At 47.0% G+C, this 19,957-nt stretch overlaps 1 protein-coding gene across 2 annotated transcripts; it reads right to left on the reverse strand.

Annotated features, from left to right (window-relative positions):
* Positions 1 to 16,108: 16,108 nt before the first annotated feature.
* LOC125524429 (7-deoxyloganetin glucosyltransferase-like) lies at positions 16,109 to 18,208 on the reverse strand. Of its 2 annotated transcripts, none has more exons than XM_048689484.1 (2): positions 17,458 to 18,208; positions 16,109 to 17,213 (listed from the first exon to the last, which is right to left on the reverse strand). In XM_048689484.1, the coding sequence occupies exons 1-2, from the start codon at positions 17,996 to 17,998 to the stop codon at positions 16,279 to 16,281; spliced, it is 1,476 nt and encodes a 491-aa protein (XP_048545441.1). In that variant the 5' UTR covers positions 17,999 to 18,208; the 3' UTR covers positions 16,109 to 16,278. The 2 variants fall into 2 exon arrangements, with proteins under 2 accessions (XP_048545441.1, XP_048545440.1); XM_048689483.1 differs by having other exon boundaries at positions 16,109 to 17,216; positions 17,458 to 18,204.
* Between the last annotated feature and the right edge of the window lie 1,749 nt (positions 18,209 to 19,957).

Consider the following 19,957-nt stretch of genomic DNA (forward strand, 5'->3'; position numbering starts at 1 on the left):
ATATCTCCATATGACTCTTGTTCATCTTTTGATGCTTCGTCCTCCGAGCTCAGAACGATTCTGCTCGAACTTCAATACAAGTGAGTGCTATCTGCAAGCATGTTCTGACCACCCTCGTCTTACACCTCACATCCCTTTTGTACTCATGTGTACATGACCCACTCCGAAATGCTACGTGTTATAGACGGTTGCAACACTGGGGAGAGCACATTTTAACTTGATATTTACTGTGAGAGATCAGCCTAATAATTGAATACAACGCAATCAAATGGTGCAAACAACAAAGGGATAAACATCTCAGGCAATTCATAATAGCATGATATGGTATAGCCCTGGACACCAGGGGTTCTCCATGATCGCCTTCAATCTCTAGTTGAAGCGACATGACAGCCAATATTTTGTTGCCATGGCAACCGTTTCAAAAATGTTGCCATGGCAGGAATCTTAGAAAATGTTGTTGTTGCGGCCGTTTCAGAAAATGTTGCCATGGCACCAAAATCTGAAAATTCCGCCGTGGCACGAAATTATAACTCCTCGTCCCGTGCCTGGGTACACCTTCTCCTCGTTGGGGTCCTCCGTGTATGTCTTGCCACCATTTATCTCTATGATATTAACATTAAGGTGTCAATCTCGTGACTCCAGCGATCATGTCATGACGCGCGGGTCACTTAACATTACAATATACTACAAGGGATGCAGTCGAGCAAACAACAAGAAAAGGTTAAAAAATGATGTCTGTAGCGGGACCCTGTTTAAGCATGATCTTGTAGAATGCTATTTACAGACGAATATCCAGCCCACATGGTGTAAGCCGATCATCTTCACTAAGTGCAACACTCGGCAAGAGGTTGCCGAGTATATTTGGGGCTTTGCAGAGTATTTTTGATATTATTATTTTTTCAGGTATAGTATTTTTTGATAGTTGACATGCATATAATATTTTTCTGTAGTGTAATCATATATGTGAATAAAGCTAGAAATGTCCAAGGTATTTCCATCATCTTGGTAATCTATGTAAATTATCATTCAAAACATGACTGAAGTTTTAAACTAGAGAAGGATTGGTTGTCTTAATAAACGCTTCGAACTCTCCAAACCATTTATTTACCGGCTTAATTTGCTTGTTTCAGGCCAGCACCTCCTCGAGCACCATGTGGCCGTGGACAAGCATATTTTGCTCGAGGAGTGTAGGTGGCAATCGGGAAATTCGTCGATTCCAGTGGTGAATATAACAAGAAGTCAGGCTGCACGTAAATTGCCACTTGAAGCACTTATGTCCATCAATTTCAATATTTATTATGTTGTAAAAATGAACTGATTTGTATAAGGGTGGTTAGCCTTTTTAATTATGGCGTAGTCTAACCATGTGTGGCTGAATTATTCAAGCTTATTAGATCTGGACTCGGGCTTTTCTTAATGCCCATGTTATTTGTTCCATCTTGCTCACGCAATAATTTCACAAATCAGTGATTCCTATGAGATCCGGCCATCCCGGACACTATGTCAACATGTAAGAAAAGAAAAAACAAATCAGGCTGCAAATACACTGCGCCTTCATGCACTTGGTTCGACCAAATCGATTCTTTATTCTGATTTACAGTGAAATGATTCGTCTCTGACAGGTTAGACTTCTTAATTATAGTTCAGTCTAACCTTGTCGGAATTGCATCTTTTTAAATCTGAACATCGACACTTCGTTTTGAAAAAAAAAATCTGAACATCGACTCAGACTCACACATCAATAACTGCACGCATTAATTTTTCAATCGAGATTCGAGACACTTGCAATGACTTAGGCTAGTTATAGTGAGGTGTAAATTAAATTACCATCTGCAAATGAGAAAATACGAAGGAGAACCTTATACCAGCGCACCCTATATGCAAAAAAAAAATAGTAGCTAAAAAAGTTCAAAAAAATCTGAATCTTTTTTGTATCAAACATGATTAAATATTCTGATATAAATTGAAATGATTCGTTTACGGGTGATTAGACTTTGTAATTATTATGTGATCTAACATTGATGAATCGAATCTTTCAGACCTAGGTGCTACTCCTCCACTTGCATGTTTATTAAGCTGAGAGTAGTTTTGTCACTTTGCAACCTTTTTATCTGGGTCCAACCGCCCGAAGACCAAACCCCGTGGGCTGCTATCTCCGGCTGGCGGCTACAATGGTAGATAGCAAATTAAATGATGCTGCACGCGCCCGCTGCCCGCCAAATGCGGCGGTGGTGGAGCCGGCCCACGACGATGTCGGCATGGGTTTCGATCCCTCCGGCACTGGTCCGATTGAACACTGGCTCTTTTGGCGTCTGTCCCCTCGTCAGCAGCTTCTTGCATCTCTAAGGCCAGCTTCACGCTTGTCCGGGTGCGTCCATTTGAGGTAGAACATACGAATAGCAATGTCTAACGCGCGACCTCAAACGGACAAATATTCGGATTTCGTTCGTTTTCGATTCATTCCCGGTCCAAACTTACGCCGAGTTTGAGGTGAAACGGACATCACGCAGACGAGCTTGCCGCACGCCCTTGTCCTTCGGTGGCTCGCCAGTCGGGGATACTAGTAGTCCCTTCGCTTTCAACGCCTCCACCCCCTCTTCCCGCCCCGCCCCCCGCCGGCGCCGGCGCTATTCTCCGGCCGCCTCCTCACTGTGCAGGCCACGGCCGTCCATACCAAACCACGTCTCGACATGGCCGCCAACACGCCCCGCGCTTTCGCCATAGTTTTGGCCGTCGATCGGAGGAGGTTTGGACGTCGCCGTCGTAGCCGGTGACAGAGGGGATACGACCGCCAGCGACGTACCACGGCGGCCGCGGCAGCTTCCGACGAGAGCTCCAGAGCGGCCAGTAGTCAGCCGCCAACCACCCCTGCTGCGCCGATGTGATCATTGCGGCCTCTTTGCCACCACGACCGCAATGTGTTCGACACTTTGCCCACAAAGATATGGACAGTGGAGATGAGTTTTTCTTCCACCACTTCATTTGTTCATCAGACGATTTGTCGTCGGATGATGAAGATATTGTGGTGGCTGCACTGATTGTTCACGACCACATTCAACGGCAGCTTCCTCGGTACAGGGGGTCACTCCCTGGCCGTGCTCCCAACCTGAACCGCAACAGGGAGAGAGGCCACGCCCTGCTATATGCCGATTACTTTGTCAACACCCCACTCTTCAAGCCGGATAAATTATGTCGCCGTTTTCAAATGACAAGGCATGTGTTCAATCGTATCTGAGAGAGAGTGGTTGCTCATGACCCATACTTCGAGTGCAAGACGGATGCCCTTGACAAGCTTTTTGAATTGTTTGGGTTGCTTACCACATGTTTCATGTGGTGCCCTTGACAAGCTTGGATTCTCCTCTTACCAGAAATGCACCGCGGCCATCTGCATGCTTGCATATGGAATTCCAGGCGATCTGGTGGATGAGTATGTGCGTATGAGTGAGACAACATGTCTGATGTCAATGTACAAGTTCTGTCAGACTGTGATCGAGGTGTTCGGCCCGGAGTACTTGAGGCAGCCAACTGCCGCTGATACAGAGAGATTGTTGGCGACCAACGCAGCTAGTGGCTTTCCAGGCATGCTTGGCAGCATAGATTGTATGCACTGGGAGTGAAAGAACTGTCCATTTGTTTGGCAGGGCCAGTACAAGGGGCATGTCAAAGCGTGCATTGTCATATTAGAAGCGGTGGCTTCGCCGGATCTTTGGATATGGCATTCTTTCTTCGGCATGGCAGGTTCTCACAATGATATCAACGTGTTGCAGCGTTCTCCAGTCTTCGCAAGGCTTGTAGAAGGCCACTCCTCACCTGTCAACTTTGAGATCAACGGCCACCCGTACAACAAGGGATACTATCTAGCTGATGGTATATATCCTCAGCGGTCAACTTTTGTGAAGACAATCTCAAAACCCCAAGGTGAGAAGAGAAAGAGATTTGCCAAAATGCAAGAGAGTGCTAGAAAGGATGTGGAACGTGCTTTTGTTGTGCTTCAATCCTGATAGGGTACCGTTCAAAACCATGCACTGTCATGGGATGAAACGAAGCTTTGGGAGGTGATGACTGAAGGAAATATGCCCTAGAGGCAATAATAAAGTTATTATTTATTTCCTTATTTCATGATAAATGTTTATTATTCATGCTAGAATTGTATTAACCGGAAACATAATACATGTGTGAATACATAGACAAACAGAGTGTCACTAGTATGCCTCTACTTGACTAGCTCGTTAATCAAAGATGGTTATGTTTCCTAACCATAGACAAAGAGTTGTCATTTGATTAAACGGGATCACATCATTAGTTGAATGATCTGATTGACATGACCCATTCCATTAGCTTAGCACCCGATCATTTAGTATGTTGCTATTGCTTTCTTCATGACTTATACATGTTCCTATGACTATGAGATTATGTAACTCCCGTGTGCCGGAGGAACAACTTTGTGTGCTACCAAACGTCACAACGTAAAACTGGTGATTATTAAAGGAGCTCTACAGGTGTCTCAAAGGTACATGTTGGGTTGACGTATTTCGAGATTAGGATTTGTCACTCCGATTGTCGGAGAGGTATCTCTGCCCCTCTCGGTAATGCACATCACTAAGCCTTGCAAGCAATGCAACTAATGAGTTAGTTACGAGATGATGTATTACGGAACGAGTAAAGAGACTTGCCGGTAACGAGATTGAACTAGGTATTGGATACCGACGATCGAATCTCGGGCAAGTAACATACCGATGACAAAGGGAACAACGTATGTTGTTATGCGGTCTGACCGATAAAGCTCTTCGTAGAATATGTAGGAGCCAATATGGGCATCCAGGTCCCGCTATTGGTTATTGACCGGAGACATGTCTCGGTCATGTCTACATTGTTCTCGAACCCGTAGGGTCCGCACGCTTAAGGTTTCGATGACAGTTATATTATGAGTTTATACGTTTTGATGTACCGAAGGTTGTTCGGAGTCCCGGATGTGATCACGGACATGACGAGGAGTCTCGAAATGGTCGAGACATTAAGATTGATATATTGGAAGCCTATGTTTGGATATCGGAAGTGTTCCGGGTGAAATCGGGATTTTACCGGAGTACCGGGAGGTTACCGGAACCCCCCGGGAGCTAGATGGGCCTTAATGGGCCTTAGTGGAAGAGAAGAGGCAGCCTGAGAATGGGCCGCGCGCCCCTCCCCTCCCTTGGTCCAAATAGAACAAGGAGAGGGGGCCGGGCCCCCTTTCTCTTTCCCCCCCTCCGCGAATCCTATTCCAACTAGGATTGGGGGGGGGGAATCCTACTCCCGGAAGGAGTAGGACTCCTCCTGGCGCGCCTCTCCTAGGCCGGCTGCACCCCCCCCCCCTTGAGCCTTTATATACGGAGGCAGGGGCACCCTAGAGGAACACAAGTTGATCCACGTGATCATATTCTTAGCCGTGTGCGGCGCCCCCTGCCACCATAGTCCTCGATAATATTGTAGCGGTGCTTAGGCGAAGCCCTGCGACAGTAGTACATCAAGATCGTCACCACGCCGTCGTGCTGACGGAACTCTTCCCCGACACTCTGCTGGATTGGAGTCCGAGGATCGTCATCGAGTTGAACGTGCTAAAACTCGGAGGTGCCGTAGTTTCGGTGCTTGATCGGTCGGGCCATGGAGACGTACGACTACATCAACCAAACGCTTCCGTTGTCGATCTACAAGGGTACGTAGATCACACTCTCCCCTCTCGTTGCTATGCATCACCATGATCTTGCATGTGCGTAGGAAATTTTTTGAAATTACTACGTTCCCCCACAGTGGTATCAGAGCCAGGTTTTATGTGTTGATGTTATATGCACGAGTAGAACACAACTGAGTTGTGGGCGATATAAGTCATACTTCTTACCAGCATGTCATACTTTGGTTCGGCGGTATTGTTGGACGAAGCGGCCCGGACCGACATTACGCGTACGCTTACGCGAGACCGGTTCTCCCGACGTGCTTTGCACATAGGTGGCTTGCGGGTGACAGTTTCTCCAACTTTAGTTGAACCGAGTGTGGCTATGCCCGGTCCTTGCGAAGGTTAAAACAGCACCAACTTGACAAACTATCGTTGTGGTTTTGATGCGTAGGTAAGATTGGTTCTTGCTTAAGCCCGTAGCAGCCACGTAAAACTTGCAACAACAAAGTAGAGGACGTCTAACTTGTTTTTGCAGGGCATGTTGTGATGTGATATGGTCAAGACATGATGCTGAATTTTATTGTATGAGATGATCATGTTTTGGAACCGAGTTATCGGCAACTGGCAGGAGCCATATGGTTGTCGCTTTATTGTATGCAATGCAATCGCGCTGTAATGCTTTACTTTATCACTAAGCGGTAGCGATAGTCGTGGAAGCATAAGATTGGCGAGACGAAAACGATGCTACGATGGAGATCAAGGTGTCGCGCTGGTGACGATGGTGATCATGACGGTGCTTCGGAGATGGAGATCACAGGCACAAGATGATGATGGCCATATCATATCACTTATATTGATTGCATGTGATGTTTATCTTTTATGCATCTTATCTTGCTTTGATTGACGGTAGTATTATAAGATGATCTCTCACTAAATTATCAAGAAGTGTTCTCCCTGAGTATGCACCGTTGCAAAAGTTCTTTGTGCTGAGACACCACGTGATGATCGGGTGTGATAGGCTCTAGATTCAAATACAACGGGTGCAAAACAGTTGCACACGCAGAATACTCAGGTTATACTTGACGAGCCAAGCATATACAGATATGGACTCGGAACACGGAGACCGAAAGGTCGAGCGTGAATCATATAGTAGATATGATCAACATAGTGATGTTCACCAATGAAACTACTCCATCTCACGTGATGATCGGACATGGTTTAGTTGATTTGGATCACGTGATCACTTAGAGGATTAGAGGGATATCTATCTAAGTGGGAGTTCTTAAGTAATATGATTAAATTGAACTTAAATTTATCATGAACTTAGTCCTGGTAGTATTTTGCAAATTATGTTGTAGATCAATAGCTCACGTTGTTGCTTCCCTGTGTTTATTTTGATATGTTCCTAGAGAAAATTGTATTGAAAGATGTTAGTAGCAATGATGCGGATTGGATCCGTGATCTGAGGTTTATCCTCATTGCTGCACAGAAGAATTATGTCCTTGATGCACCGCTAGGTGACAGACCTATTGCAGGAGCAGATGCAGACGTTATGAACGTTTGGCTAGCTCAATATGATGACTACTTGATAGTTTAGTGCACCATGCTTAATGGCTTAGAATCAGGACTTCAAAGACGTTTTGAACGTCATGGACCATATGAGATGTTCCAGGAGTTGAAGTTAATATTTCAAGCAAATACCCGAGTTGAGAGATATGAAGTCTCCAACAAGTTCTATAGCTAAAAGATGGAGGAGAATCGCTCAACTAGTGAGCATGTGCTCAGATTGTCTGGGTACTATAATCGCTTGAATCAAGTGGGAGTTAATCTTCCAGATAAGATAGTGATTGACAGAATTCTCTAGTCACCATCACCAAGTTAGTAGAACTTCGTGATGAACTATAATATGCAAGGGATAACGGAAACAACTCCCAAGCTCTTCGTAATGCTGAAATCAACGAAGGTAGAAATCAAGAAAAACATCAATTGTTGATGGTTGACAAGACCACTAGTTTCAAGAAAAGGGCAAAGGGAAGAAGGGGAACTTCAAGAAGAACGGCAAGCAAGTTGCTGCTCAAGTGAAGAAGCCCAAGTCTGATCCTAAGCCTGAGACTAAGTGCTTCTACTGCAAAGGGACTGGTCACTGGAAGCAGAACTACCCCAAGTGATTGGCGGATAAAAAGGATGGCAAAGTGAACATAAGTATATTTGATATACATGTTATTGATGTGTACTTTACTAGTGTTTATAGCAACCCCTCAGTATTTGATACTAGTTCAGTTGCTAAGATTAGTAACTCGAAACGGGAGTTGCAGAATAAACAGAGACTAGTTAAGGGTGAAGTAATGATGTGTGTTGGAAGTGGTTCCAAAATTGATATGATCATCATCGCACACTCCCTATACTTTCGGGATTAGTGTTGAACCTAAATAAGTGTTATTTGGTGTTTGCGTTGAGCATGAATATGATTTGATCATGTTTATTCTAATACGGTTATTCATTTAAGTAAGAGAATAAATTGTTGTTCTGTTTACATGAATAAAACCTTATATGGTTACACACCCAATAAAAATAGTTCGTTGGATCTCGATCGTAGTGATACACATAAACATAATATTGAAACCAAAAGATGCAAAGTTAATAATGATAGTGCAAACTTATTTGTGGCACTGCCGTTTAGGTCATATTGGTGTAAAGCGCATGAAGAAACTCCATGCTGATGGGCTTTTGGAATCACTTGATTATGAATCAGTTGATGCTTGCGAACCATGCCTCATGGGCAAGATGACTAAGACTCTGTTCTTCGGAACAATGGAGCGAGCAACAGATTTGTTGGAAATCATACATACTGATGTATGTGGTCTGATGAATATTGAGGCTCGCGACAGGTATCATTATTTTCTGATCTTCACAGATGATTTGAGCAGATATGAGTATATCTACTTGATGAAACATAAATCTGAAACATTTAAAAAGTTCAAAGAATTTCAGAGTGAAGTGAAAAATCATTGTAACAAGAAAATAAAGTTTCTATGATCTGATCGTAGAGAAGAGTATTTGAGTTACGAGTTTGGCCTTCAGTTAAAAACAATGTGAAATAGTTTCACTACTCACGCCACCTGGAACACCACAATGTAATGGTGTGTCCGAACGTCATAACCGTACTTTATTAGATATGGTGCGACCTATGATGTTTCTTACCGATTTACCACTATCGTTTTGGGGTTATGCATTAAAGACAGCTTCATTCACGTTTAAAAGGGCACCATCTAAGTCCGTTGAGACGACACAATCTGAACTGTGGTTTAGCAAGAAACCAAAGTTGTCGTTTCTTAAAGTTTGGGATTGTGATGCTTATATGAAAAGGTTTCGTCCTAATAAGCTCAAAACCAAATCAGAAAAATATGTCTTCATAGGATACCCAAAGGAAACTGTTGGGTACACCTTCTATCACAGATCCGAAGGCAAGACATTCGTTGCTAAGAATGGATCCTTTCCAGAGAAGGAGTTTCTCTCGAAAGAAGTGAGTGGGAGGAAAGTAAAAAACTTGATAAGGTAATTGTACCTTCTCCCTTATTGGAAAGTAGTCCATCACAAAAATCTGTTCTTGTGACTACTACACCAATTAAGTGAGGAAGCTAATGATGATGATCATGTAACTTCAGATCAAGTTACTACCGAATCTCGTAGGTAAACCAGAGTGAAATCCGCACCAGAGTAGTACGGTAATCCTGTTCTGGAGGTCATGTTACTTGAACATGACGAACCTACGAACTATGAGGAAGCGATGATGAGCCCAGATTCCGCGAAATGGTTTGAGGCCATGAAATCTGAGATATGATCCATGTATGAGAACAAAGTTTGGACTTTGGTTGACTTGCCCGATGATCGGCAAGCAATTGAGAATAAATGGATCTACAAGAGGAAGACAGACGCTGATAGTAGTGTTACTATCTACAAAGCTAGAATTGTTGCAAAAGATTTTCGACAAGTTCAAGGTGTTGACTATGATGAGAGCTTCTCACTCGTATCTATGCTTGAGTTTGTCCGAATCATGTTAGTAATTGCCGCATTTTATGAAATCTGGCAAATGGATAAACAAAACTGCATTCCTTAATGGATTTATTAAAGAAGAGTTGTATATGATGCAACCAGAAGGTTTTGTCAATCCGAAAGGTGCTAACAAAATGTGCAAGCTCCAGCGATCCATCTGTGGACTGGTGCAAGCATCTCAGAGTTGGAATATACGCTTTGATGAGTTGATCAAAGCATATAGTTTTATACAGACTTGCGGTGAAGCCTGTATTTACAAGAAAGTGAGTGGGAGCACTACAGCATTTCTGATAAGTATATGCTAATGACATATTGTTGATCAGAAATAATGTAGAATTATTCTATAAAGCATAAAGGAGTGTTTTGAAAGGAGTTTTTCAAACAAAGACTTCGGTGAAGCTGCTTACATATTGAGCTTCAAAATCTATAGAGATAGATCAAGACGCTTGATAAGTTTTTTCAATGAGTACATACCTTGACAAGATTTTGAACTAGTTCAAAATGGAGCAGTCAAAGAAAGAGTTCTTGCCTGTATTACAAGGTGTGAAGTTGAGTAAGACTCAAAGCCCGACCACGACAGAAGATAGAAAGAGAATGAAAGTCATTCCCTATGCCTTGGCCATAGGTTCTATAAAGTATATCATGCTGTGTACCAGATCTATTGTATACCCTGCACTGATTTGGCAAGGGAGTACAATAGTGATCTAGGAGTAGATCACTGGACAGCGGTCAGAATTATCCTTAGTGAAATAAGGATATGTTTCTCGATTATGGACGTGACAAAAAGGTTCGTCATAAAGGGTTACGTCGATGCAAGTTTTTGACACTGATCCAAGATGATTCTAAGTCTCAATCTGGATACATATTGAAAGTGGGAGCAATTAGCTAGAGTAGCTCCATGCAGAGCATTGTAGACATAGAATTTTGCAAAATACATACGGATCTGAATTTGACAGGCCCGTTGACTAAATTTCTCTCACAAGCAAAACATGATCACTCTTTGGGTGTTAATCACATAGCGATGTGAACTAGATTATTGAATCTAGTAAACCCTTTGGGTGTTAGTCACATGGAGATGTGAACCAATCAGATAAAGATGTGAACTATTGGTGTTAATCAGATAGCGATGTGAACTAGATTATTGACTCTAGTGCAAGTGGGAGACTGAAAGAAATATGCCCTAGAGGCAATAATAAAGTTATTATTTATTTCCTTATTTCATGATAAATGTTTATTATTCATGCTAGAATTGTATTAACCGGAAACATAATACATGTGTGAATACATAGACAAACAGAGTGTCACTAGTATGCCTCTACTTGACTAGTTCGTTAATCAAAGATGGTTATGTTTCCTAACCATAGACAAAGAGTTGTCATTTGATTAAACGGGATCACATCATTAGTTGAATGATCTGATTGACATGACCCATTCCATTAGCTTAGCACTCGATCATTTAGTATGTTGCTATTGCTTTCTTCATGACTTATACATGTTCCTATGACTATGAGATTATGTAACTCCCGTGTGCCGGAGGAACACTTTGCGTGCTACCAAATGTCACAATGTAACTGGGTGATTATAAAGGTGCTCTACAGGTGTCTCCAAAGGTGCATGTTGGGTTGACGTATTTCGAGATTAGGATTTGTCACTCCGATTGTCAGAGAGGTATCTCTGGGCCCTCTCGGTAATGCACATCACTTAAGCCTTGCAAGCAATGCAACTAATGAGTTAGTTGCGAGATGATGTATTACGGAACGAGTAAAGAGACTTGCCGGTAATGAGATTGAACTAGGTATTGGATACCGACGATCGAATCTCGGGCAAGTAACATACCGATGACAAAGGGAACAACGTATGTTGTTATGCGGTCTGACCGATAAAGATCTTCGTAGAATTGTAGGAGCCAATATGGGCATCCAGGTCCCGCTATTGGTTATTGACCGGAGACATGTCTCGGTCATGTCTACATTGTTCTCGAACCCGTAGGGTCCGCACGCTTAAGGTTTCGATGACAGTTATATTATGAGTTTATACGTTTTGATGTACCGAAGGTTTTTCGGAGTCCCGGATGTGATCACGGACATGACGAGGAGTCTCGAAATGGTCGAGACATAAAGATTGATATATTGGAAGCCTATGTTTGGATATCGGAAGTGTTCCGGATGAAATCGGGATTTTACTGGAGTACCGGGAGGTTACCGGAACCCCCCGGGAGCTATATGGGCCTTAGTGTAAAAGAGAAGAGGTAGCCTGATATGGGCCGCGCGCCCCTCCCCTCCCTTGGTCCGAATAGGACAAGGAGAGGGGGCCGGCCCCCCTTTCTCTTTCCCCCCCTCCGCGAATCCTATTCCAACTAGGATTGGGGGGGGATCCTACTCCCGGAGGGAGTAGGACTCCTCCTGGCGCGCCTCTCCTAGGCCGGCCGCACCCCCCCCCTTGAGCCTTTATATACGGAGGCAGGGGCACCCCAGAGGAACACAAGTTGATCCACGTGATCATATTCTTAGCCGTGTGCGGTGCCCCCTGCCACCATAGTCCTCGATAATATTGTAGCGGTGCTTAGGCGAAGCCCTGCGACAGTAGTACATCAAGATCGTCACCACGCCGTCGTGCTGACGGAACTCTTCCCCGACACTCTGCTGGATCGGAGCCGGGGATCGTCATCGAGCTGAACGTGTGCTAAAACTCGGAGGTGCCGTAGTTTCGGTGCTTGATTGGTCGGGCCGTGGAGACGTACGACTACATCAACCAAACGCTTCCGTTGTCGATCTACAAGGGTACGTAGATCACACTCTCCCCTCTCGTTGCTATGCATCACCATGATCTTGCGTGTGCGTAGGAAATTTTTTGAAATTACTACGTTCCTCAACAATGACTGCTTGTGTGATCATGCACAACATGATCATCGAGGATGAGCGTGATGAGAGTATCTTCGACCAAGGATTTTATTATCAAGGTGAAAATATTGAGCCCCTGCACCAAGAACCAGCCACATTTGAATAGTTTGTCCAATTCCACCGTGAGCTGCGTGGTTGGCGCACTCATTTGGATTTTCAAAATGACTTGGTTAAGCACGTGTGGGATCGCCTTGGAAACCAATAGATGTATTGGTTCATTTTATGTTCAGTCAAGACAATTTCGATTTGGTTGTAAAACTATTTTATTAAAGACAATTTCAATTAGGTTGTAAAACTATTTTTATTTTCAGACAAATATTTGGACGTGCAAACTAGTTTTGATATGAAAATATGGGCATTTTGGCCCTGGCGGACAGGATGGGGCAAACGGATGCGGCCGCGCATTGGCCGCACGGCCACCGCATCCAAGGATAGGCCCGGACACGAACACATTGCCCTACCTAAAGGTACAAAATCCGGCCAAATCGGATGTCCGTTTGGGGTCGCGCGGTGGAGTTGGCCTAACCCTGCCCCGTAAATCCTCTTCCACATCTGTATGTGGACTGGATTGCGAGTCTGTCGATATGGATGCAGGAGGCGGTCATCCAATATTGTCTGCACACATTTCAAACTGCATTTCAATAGACCAGGCAAAATTTATGCAAACATGGCAGATTTACATATAAATTGAAGAACATTCGTTATAATTCAGATATTTTTCATATAAATCAGACAAAATTCATTATATTTTGGACAATTATTTAACTAAACCCTATTCTAAACCTAATCTAAATGATCGCCGGCGCCCATCCTCATGCTCGACATGAGCCCCGAGAACTGAAACTCTGGTTGTTGCCTTTGCCTTCTCCAGTTCCGCCTCGGCGCTCTCTAGCTCTCCGTCCGCAGCCTCCACCACCGAAGCCTGAGCGGCTAATCGGCCGATTAAGCCCGCCAAGCTTGGCTTCAGCAAAGGGGAAGAGCGGTGGCCTTCTTGGGACCCAAGCAGCGGTGACCTACCATGCACTACTCTTTCTTGCTGTGGTGGACCTCGCAAATGTGACGGCTTCGTGGTCATGGCGGCGGGGTGCGGCCTTGGCAGAGTCGAGGATGTCATTGTCGTCGCTCTTGCCGAACACCTCATCCGCCACCTTGTCCGCCTCCTTATAGGCGGCATGTAGCTCCACCTGATAATGGTGGTACCGCTAGTGGTCACGACAGATGTCGCAGGCGGAGCAGTAGGACTCGAGCAGCGACGCCTTCTCCGCCATGTCTGTGTCTGACGCGATGGCCGTGCAGGCGGCGAGTTGCCCCTCTGCTTGCCGGTGCTCGTTGAGGAGACAAAGGTTTTAGGCCTGGTCGGCCTGTGCCTCCAGAACTTGGCCTCCCGCTCCTCCCGCGCCATGTCCATATAGTGGGAACGTGCCTCATCGATGGTGATACCGGCATGCACCGGCGAGGAGGGTAGCGCGCGTTCGTCCTCAGCCGTGTCCTACATTGGGACGTCGCGACGTTCGTCTGCCTGCCGTCCTGCTAGCCGGCAGCAATGGCGGCTATCTCCTTCTTCTGCTCGGACGAGAGTCCGTCCCAGAGGGTTTTGAAGCACTAGAGGACATGGTGGGCGTGGTGCAGTGAGGAGGAAGGGACCAGAGAAGAATGATTGCGGCTATGACCGGGGTTGTAGTTTTTATAGCGGGTGGATGGCAATGATGGGCGGCAGACAGATGGACGGGTGGCGCCAGAGTAGATTTCTCGGCAACCACATGCATTAATGTAGGGCGACGGACGGCCATGGTGTCGTTTGAACGCAGAGTAGTCGTGTGCATCGGAAAGCGGCATGGGCGGCGCTCTCCCAGCTGGCACGCTACTTCAATGTCGGTGGCAATGAAAGGTCGCGTCCGCTCTGGTCGGGCATGAATGTGGTACTGCCGCTCTGGAGCGGCGTTGGCTGTTTTCGACGCGAAGCACGCGCAAGCGAGGGAGGGGGTTGGACCAGTGCAGTCAAAATCAGATGTAGCAGCGGTCCGGACGCACGCAAACACTCCCCTCCCCCACTTTGTCTCTGTTTTGCGGGAAAAAGGTTCGTCCAGATCGCCGAGCAAACTGATACATGTCCGTGTTGGATGGCAAAAGTAGTCCGGACCACACGTTCCGAACATATGCCGATGGGGTCCGCGTTGGAGATGCCCTAAGAGCATGGCTAATAGTATAGCCAACAATCGGCTATATAAAGTTGTCACATCATCTATAGCCAACATGTATAATAGCTAGTTACTAATTAGTACTATTTCATTAATGTATGGCCCACCATACATCTCACATTGTTTCTTGAAGCACGTGTTGTGGCCGGCTATTAATCTACAGTCCGCCTTCCTTCTCTCTTTTTCTCTGTCATCCAACTCAGCAAACATATAATATTTTAATCCTTACATCCTGCTGACTGTACCTTATTATACTTGCTCTAATAATACAGCCAACGGTCGGCTATAAGAAGTTGCCATGTCATCTAGAGCCAACCACATAGCCGGCATGTACAATAATAAACTTTAGATGTCTACTACTTTATTAGAAGTTGGCCCACCTTACAACCTCATAACGCGTCTTGGGTCTCGTATTGCAGCGGACTACTAACTAAGAGCTCACTTCTCTCTCCTCTTCTCTCTTCTTCAACTAAGCAAAGATATAATATTCTAGTCCTTATAGCCTGCTAATGTCATCTTATTGTACTTGCTCTAAGCTGCGTTCCCTAGTTTTCGGTTTCTAAGCTAGTTTATCTATAATTAGTTTAGAATCTCAAATGAAGGAAGTGACCTATAGGAGAAACAGCGAAGTGGGTGGCACATGCGTGAAGCCTCCAAAAAACACAGGCCCTACATCGAGAATTACAACCGCACTTTCCGCATATCTCTGTTAACAAAGCCAGTCGCACGTTCTGTGTGCTCATCTCAACGCACGCAACATGGGGTCGACGGCCAACTGTGCACTATGTGGATCGATGGGATCTTGGAGGCACTTGCTCTTATTGTACTATATGTCACACTATGCATCGGAGATAGCAGATCCAGACTTGGTTAAAGCAATGAACAGAACTACATAGCCATATGAAAAGCGGATATATTCCCCCCGTCTGAAAATACTTGTCTTAAAAATGATTGTATCTAGACTTATTTAGTTATATAAATACATCTATTTTATTCATTTCTCGGATAAGTATTTCCGAATGGAGGAAGTATTTTCTTACCGCTAGATTCTGTACCGCATGCTGATTTCGTGACCATTTTGGTTACACTTTGGACCATATGGGATTGAGCAGTGCTAGAGAGACGACGGCTATGTGCACAATTTCTGCACGATAGATAAAAGCATCTTTTTTTTTGTGGGGAGATAAAAGCATCCATTAGATCGCATTATGCTAGAAATCAACACGAATCGTCCAAAAATCGTCTCTAAACTGTCGTGTGCATCTTAGTTCTATATGGGATTCAAGGCGCACGGCGATACATGATCATGATCACGATCCAAAGTATTTCAATCGTCTTTGTAGCAAATCTTGGTAATCCATGTAAATTATCACTCAATACGTGACTTAAGCTTTCAAATGGAGAGGAGTTGGTTACGTCTTAATAAACGCTTCAGACTCGCCAAACCATTTATTTTTACCAGCTTAATTTGCTTGTTTCAAGCCAGAAGCACCTCCTTGATGAGCCTATCAACATTGCGCATGGATCTTCCGTCACGCCGTGCGGAGGCCACGGCGCTCTGGCGAAGCTCTAGCACGCGTCGTCGCATCTCTCGCCCCTGCTCCCCCTCCATGGCCTCCCGTATCATGGCCTCCACCTCGGTCCTCCTCACGTCGTCCCCAATCTCCATCCCGATGCCCCACTCCGTACACTTGAAACGGCAGTTGGTCTGCTGCTCCGCGAAGAAGGGCCAGCACACCATCGGCACGCCGCCGCAGATGCCTTCTAGCGATGAGTTCCACCCAGAGTGTGTGAGGAACACCCCTACGGCCTCGTGTTCCAGCACCTCCTGCTGCGGGCACCACGTCGACAGCATGCTCCGCCCCTCGGTTGCCGCATAGAACTCCGGCGGAAGTGCGGCCTTGACGTCGCCCTTGACGAGGTCAGGCCGCACGTTCCATAGGAAGGCGTAGCCAGTGTTGGCCAGCCCCCACGCGAACTCCAGCATATGCTCCTTGGACATCACCGTGGTGCTCCCGAAATTGACGTGCACCACGGAGCGCGGCGGCCGGCCGTCGAGCCACCGGACGGGAGCGTCCTGCTCCTTCCACAGGTTGGACCCAATGCTGGAGATAGGGCTCTCCTCCGGCACATTGTTGCGAGCCGTCAAATGGAGTGGCCCCGCCGTGTAGATGGGCGGCAGGAGCTTGGACATGGCATCAAGCAAGGGCGCGTCGAGCTCGTCCCAGGTGTTGATGACCACCGCTGACGCCTGCGACATGGCGGGTACCTCGTGGATGAAGAAGTTGAACATGATGTCATCAGGGTCCGTGGTGCGCAAATAGCTCGGGAGGTCACGCAGCCGCAGGTCCTTGGGCATCGCCGGTATCCAGTCGATGATCATGTCCAAGTATCCATTGCTCAACTGAGCCTCTTCTGCACCAACAACAAATTAATTATACCAGTATGTAATGTTGCCATCAATTGAATTGTTCTATAATAGATAATACTATGTCTGCAACTAATTTAAATTCTTCAGATGCAACAGCTTTAGGAGTGCACAACGACATGCTAGACTTGGTACATACTCCACTTCAACAAAAGCAAGAACAGACCTCGGTAGTTGAGGAGAGCTTTTGTTTTTGTCGTGCATGTCGAGAGAGACATCCATACATACCTTTGAGAGGGACGAGTCCACGGTCGAGTAGATCCTTGTAGTGGTAGTAGCCCATGAAACCACATGCGCTGGCGGTCCAGAGCACGGCGCAGCGGAGGCCGAGCTCACGCGCGACGCTAATGGCGAAGCTCGTGATGCTATCGGCCACCACGCAGGTAACAGGCGGCACGGCGCCGCCGGAGGCCTCGGCCTCTTCGTTGAGCTTGACGACGAGCTCCTTGAACCTGGGACGGCAGGTGGTCATGGTGGAGTAGATCAGCGCGGGGGTGTCCCGCGAGGCCTCGAGGTCGGACGGCGGAAGGCCGTCGGCGATGGTGGCGAAGCGGAACCCCGGCAGGCTGCAGAGCCTGTCCACGGCGGCCTGCGACTGCTGCGCGCCCAGCAGGCGGAGGTGGTTGAACTCGTTGTTGACGAAGGTGACGTGGAAGCCCCTGGTGTGGAGCAGCTTGGCCAGCTTCAGCATCGGCGTGACGTGGCCCTGCGCCGGGTACGGCATCATCACGGCGTGCGGCCTCTCGCCCGCCGGCGGCAGGGACCCCATCCTAGCTACCGAGCTTGCTTCGCCTTGCTGTTGCGCGCTTCAGTTGGCTCTCTCACCCACAAGGCCACAAGATGCAGCTCTGTGCTCCATGAGCTCCTGGCGTGATGGTATATAACATGGCGTAAACCTATCCTCGTGCTCACAGGTTGTTGGATCAGTCAGCAGCCGCATGGCTTCTTTCGTTGGCTTCATGATGAATTATTGTTGTTGTGGGAGGAGGACACGGGACCGTGCATCTGATCATGTTGTGGGAGGAGGACACGGGACCATGCATCTGATCCGCACGTCCTTTCGTTTGCCTACCGGCCGCCTGGAATAGTTTGGCGCATTTGGTAACTTAGAGCATCTTCAACAGGTGCCAAAAATGTCGTGCTAAAAATCACCATTTTTATACACCGAAGATAAGAAACAGCGCTCAAGCAGATGCTGTAAAATAGAGCACGCATAAAAAACGTTAGAGCATCTCCAACAGCCGCGTAACGCGCCGCGCGCTAAAAGTCGTGATACAGTGCCGGATTAGCCAGCTTTTGCACGCAGCGGTGCGCTGGCTCCAGCGGCCGCCGCAAATTAAAGCGCGCCCACGCCGCTCCAGAAGGCGCGCTATATTTCAGTTTTTTCTACTACATATTTGGTTTCGTAGATAGTTCTCCTACTACATATTTGGTTTCGTTGATAGTTCTCCTACTACTACTCGTCCGACTCGGACTCTGTCTCAGTGATGTCCTCCTCCGACGTTGGAGCGTAGGCGTCAAGGAACCGCTCGTCGTCGGAGTTCCAGGAGGACGCATCTCCTAGCGCTTGGTTGTATTTAGCGACAGCCTTCCGCGTTCGCTTGTCCTCGCGATAGTAGGCTCGCTCCTCTCTCCTCTTCGCCCTCCTCTGGGCGAAGAACTGTTCCTCGTTGGTGTCTTCCGGAAAGCGATGACTCCACATCGCCTTGGCTTGCTCGTCCATCTCGGCCAGCCTGAGACGATGCTCCCGCCTCCGATGCTTGCGATGATCCTCGTCAGTGAGAAGCCGCGGGAAAGGCGCCAACTTCTGTGCGCACTCCCGCGTCGTCACGTCGGCGAAGTTCATGTCCTAGCGGGACCGCAGGAGGCGCCACGCCGCAGCGTCGTACGCGCGGGCGCCCTCCTGGGCGGTGTTGAAAGTTCCGAGACGGAGCCGCATGCCGTCGCCCGACCGAATCTCGGCGGAGTAGGTGCCGGACGGACGCACGCGGACGCCGCGGTAGCCCGTACCTCCCCGGCGCCGAGGCGGCATCGTGGCGCGGTGGTGGCGTGTCGGCGACAAAGCGCGGCAGGGGGCGATGGAGAGACGGAGAGAGCGGCAAAGGGCGATGGAGAGAGCGGCGGAGGCGCTGTAATTTATAGGCGCGCCGGACGCGGCGCGCCAAATGTAGCGCGCGAGCGGCCGCCTTTTCCCCCGCGCGCAATCGTTTCCCCCGCGCGCTAGTTTCGCGCCATCGCTGGAGCACGCGTAAACGTCCCGCGCGCGCTATAAAGCCAATTTACCGCGCGCGCGTCTTTTGGCGCGGCTGTTGGAGATGCTCTTAGTGCACGTGCTAAAGCGATTTCCTGGGCTGCAAATTTAGGGCGCCGAATTGTGCGCGTTGACTGCTGCAGATGGGGCCATCGGATTGGACGTTGTGTTTTTGTGCATCTGAAAAACCTCTTCGTCGCTCCCGCGCGCAAGACGACTATTTTGACTTTGTAAAAGAATCATATCTCGCCGAGGCGAAGCATGCCTGTTGAAGATGCTATTCCCTCCATTCGAAAATACTTGTCATCAAAATGGATAAAAAAGAATGTATCTAGAATTAATATACATTTAGATACATTCTCTTTTATTCATTTTGATGACAAGTATTTTCGAACGGAGGGAGTATTAGACAACTGGCCTTTTTCTAATAAAAAATAAAAATCTCATCTCTGACAAAGTTACATCCTATTTGTCTTG

Source organism: Triticum urartu, chromosome 7 (genome assembly GCF_003073215.2).
Source record: "Triticum urartu cultivar G1812 chromosome 7, Tu2.1, whole genome shotgun sequence".
Classification (NCBI taxonomy): domain Eukaryota; kingdom Viridiplantae; phylum Streptophyta; class Magnoliopsida; order Poales; family Poaceae; genus Triticum; species Triticum urartu.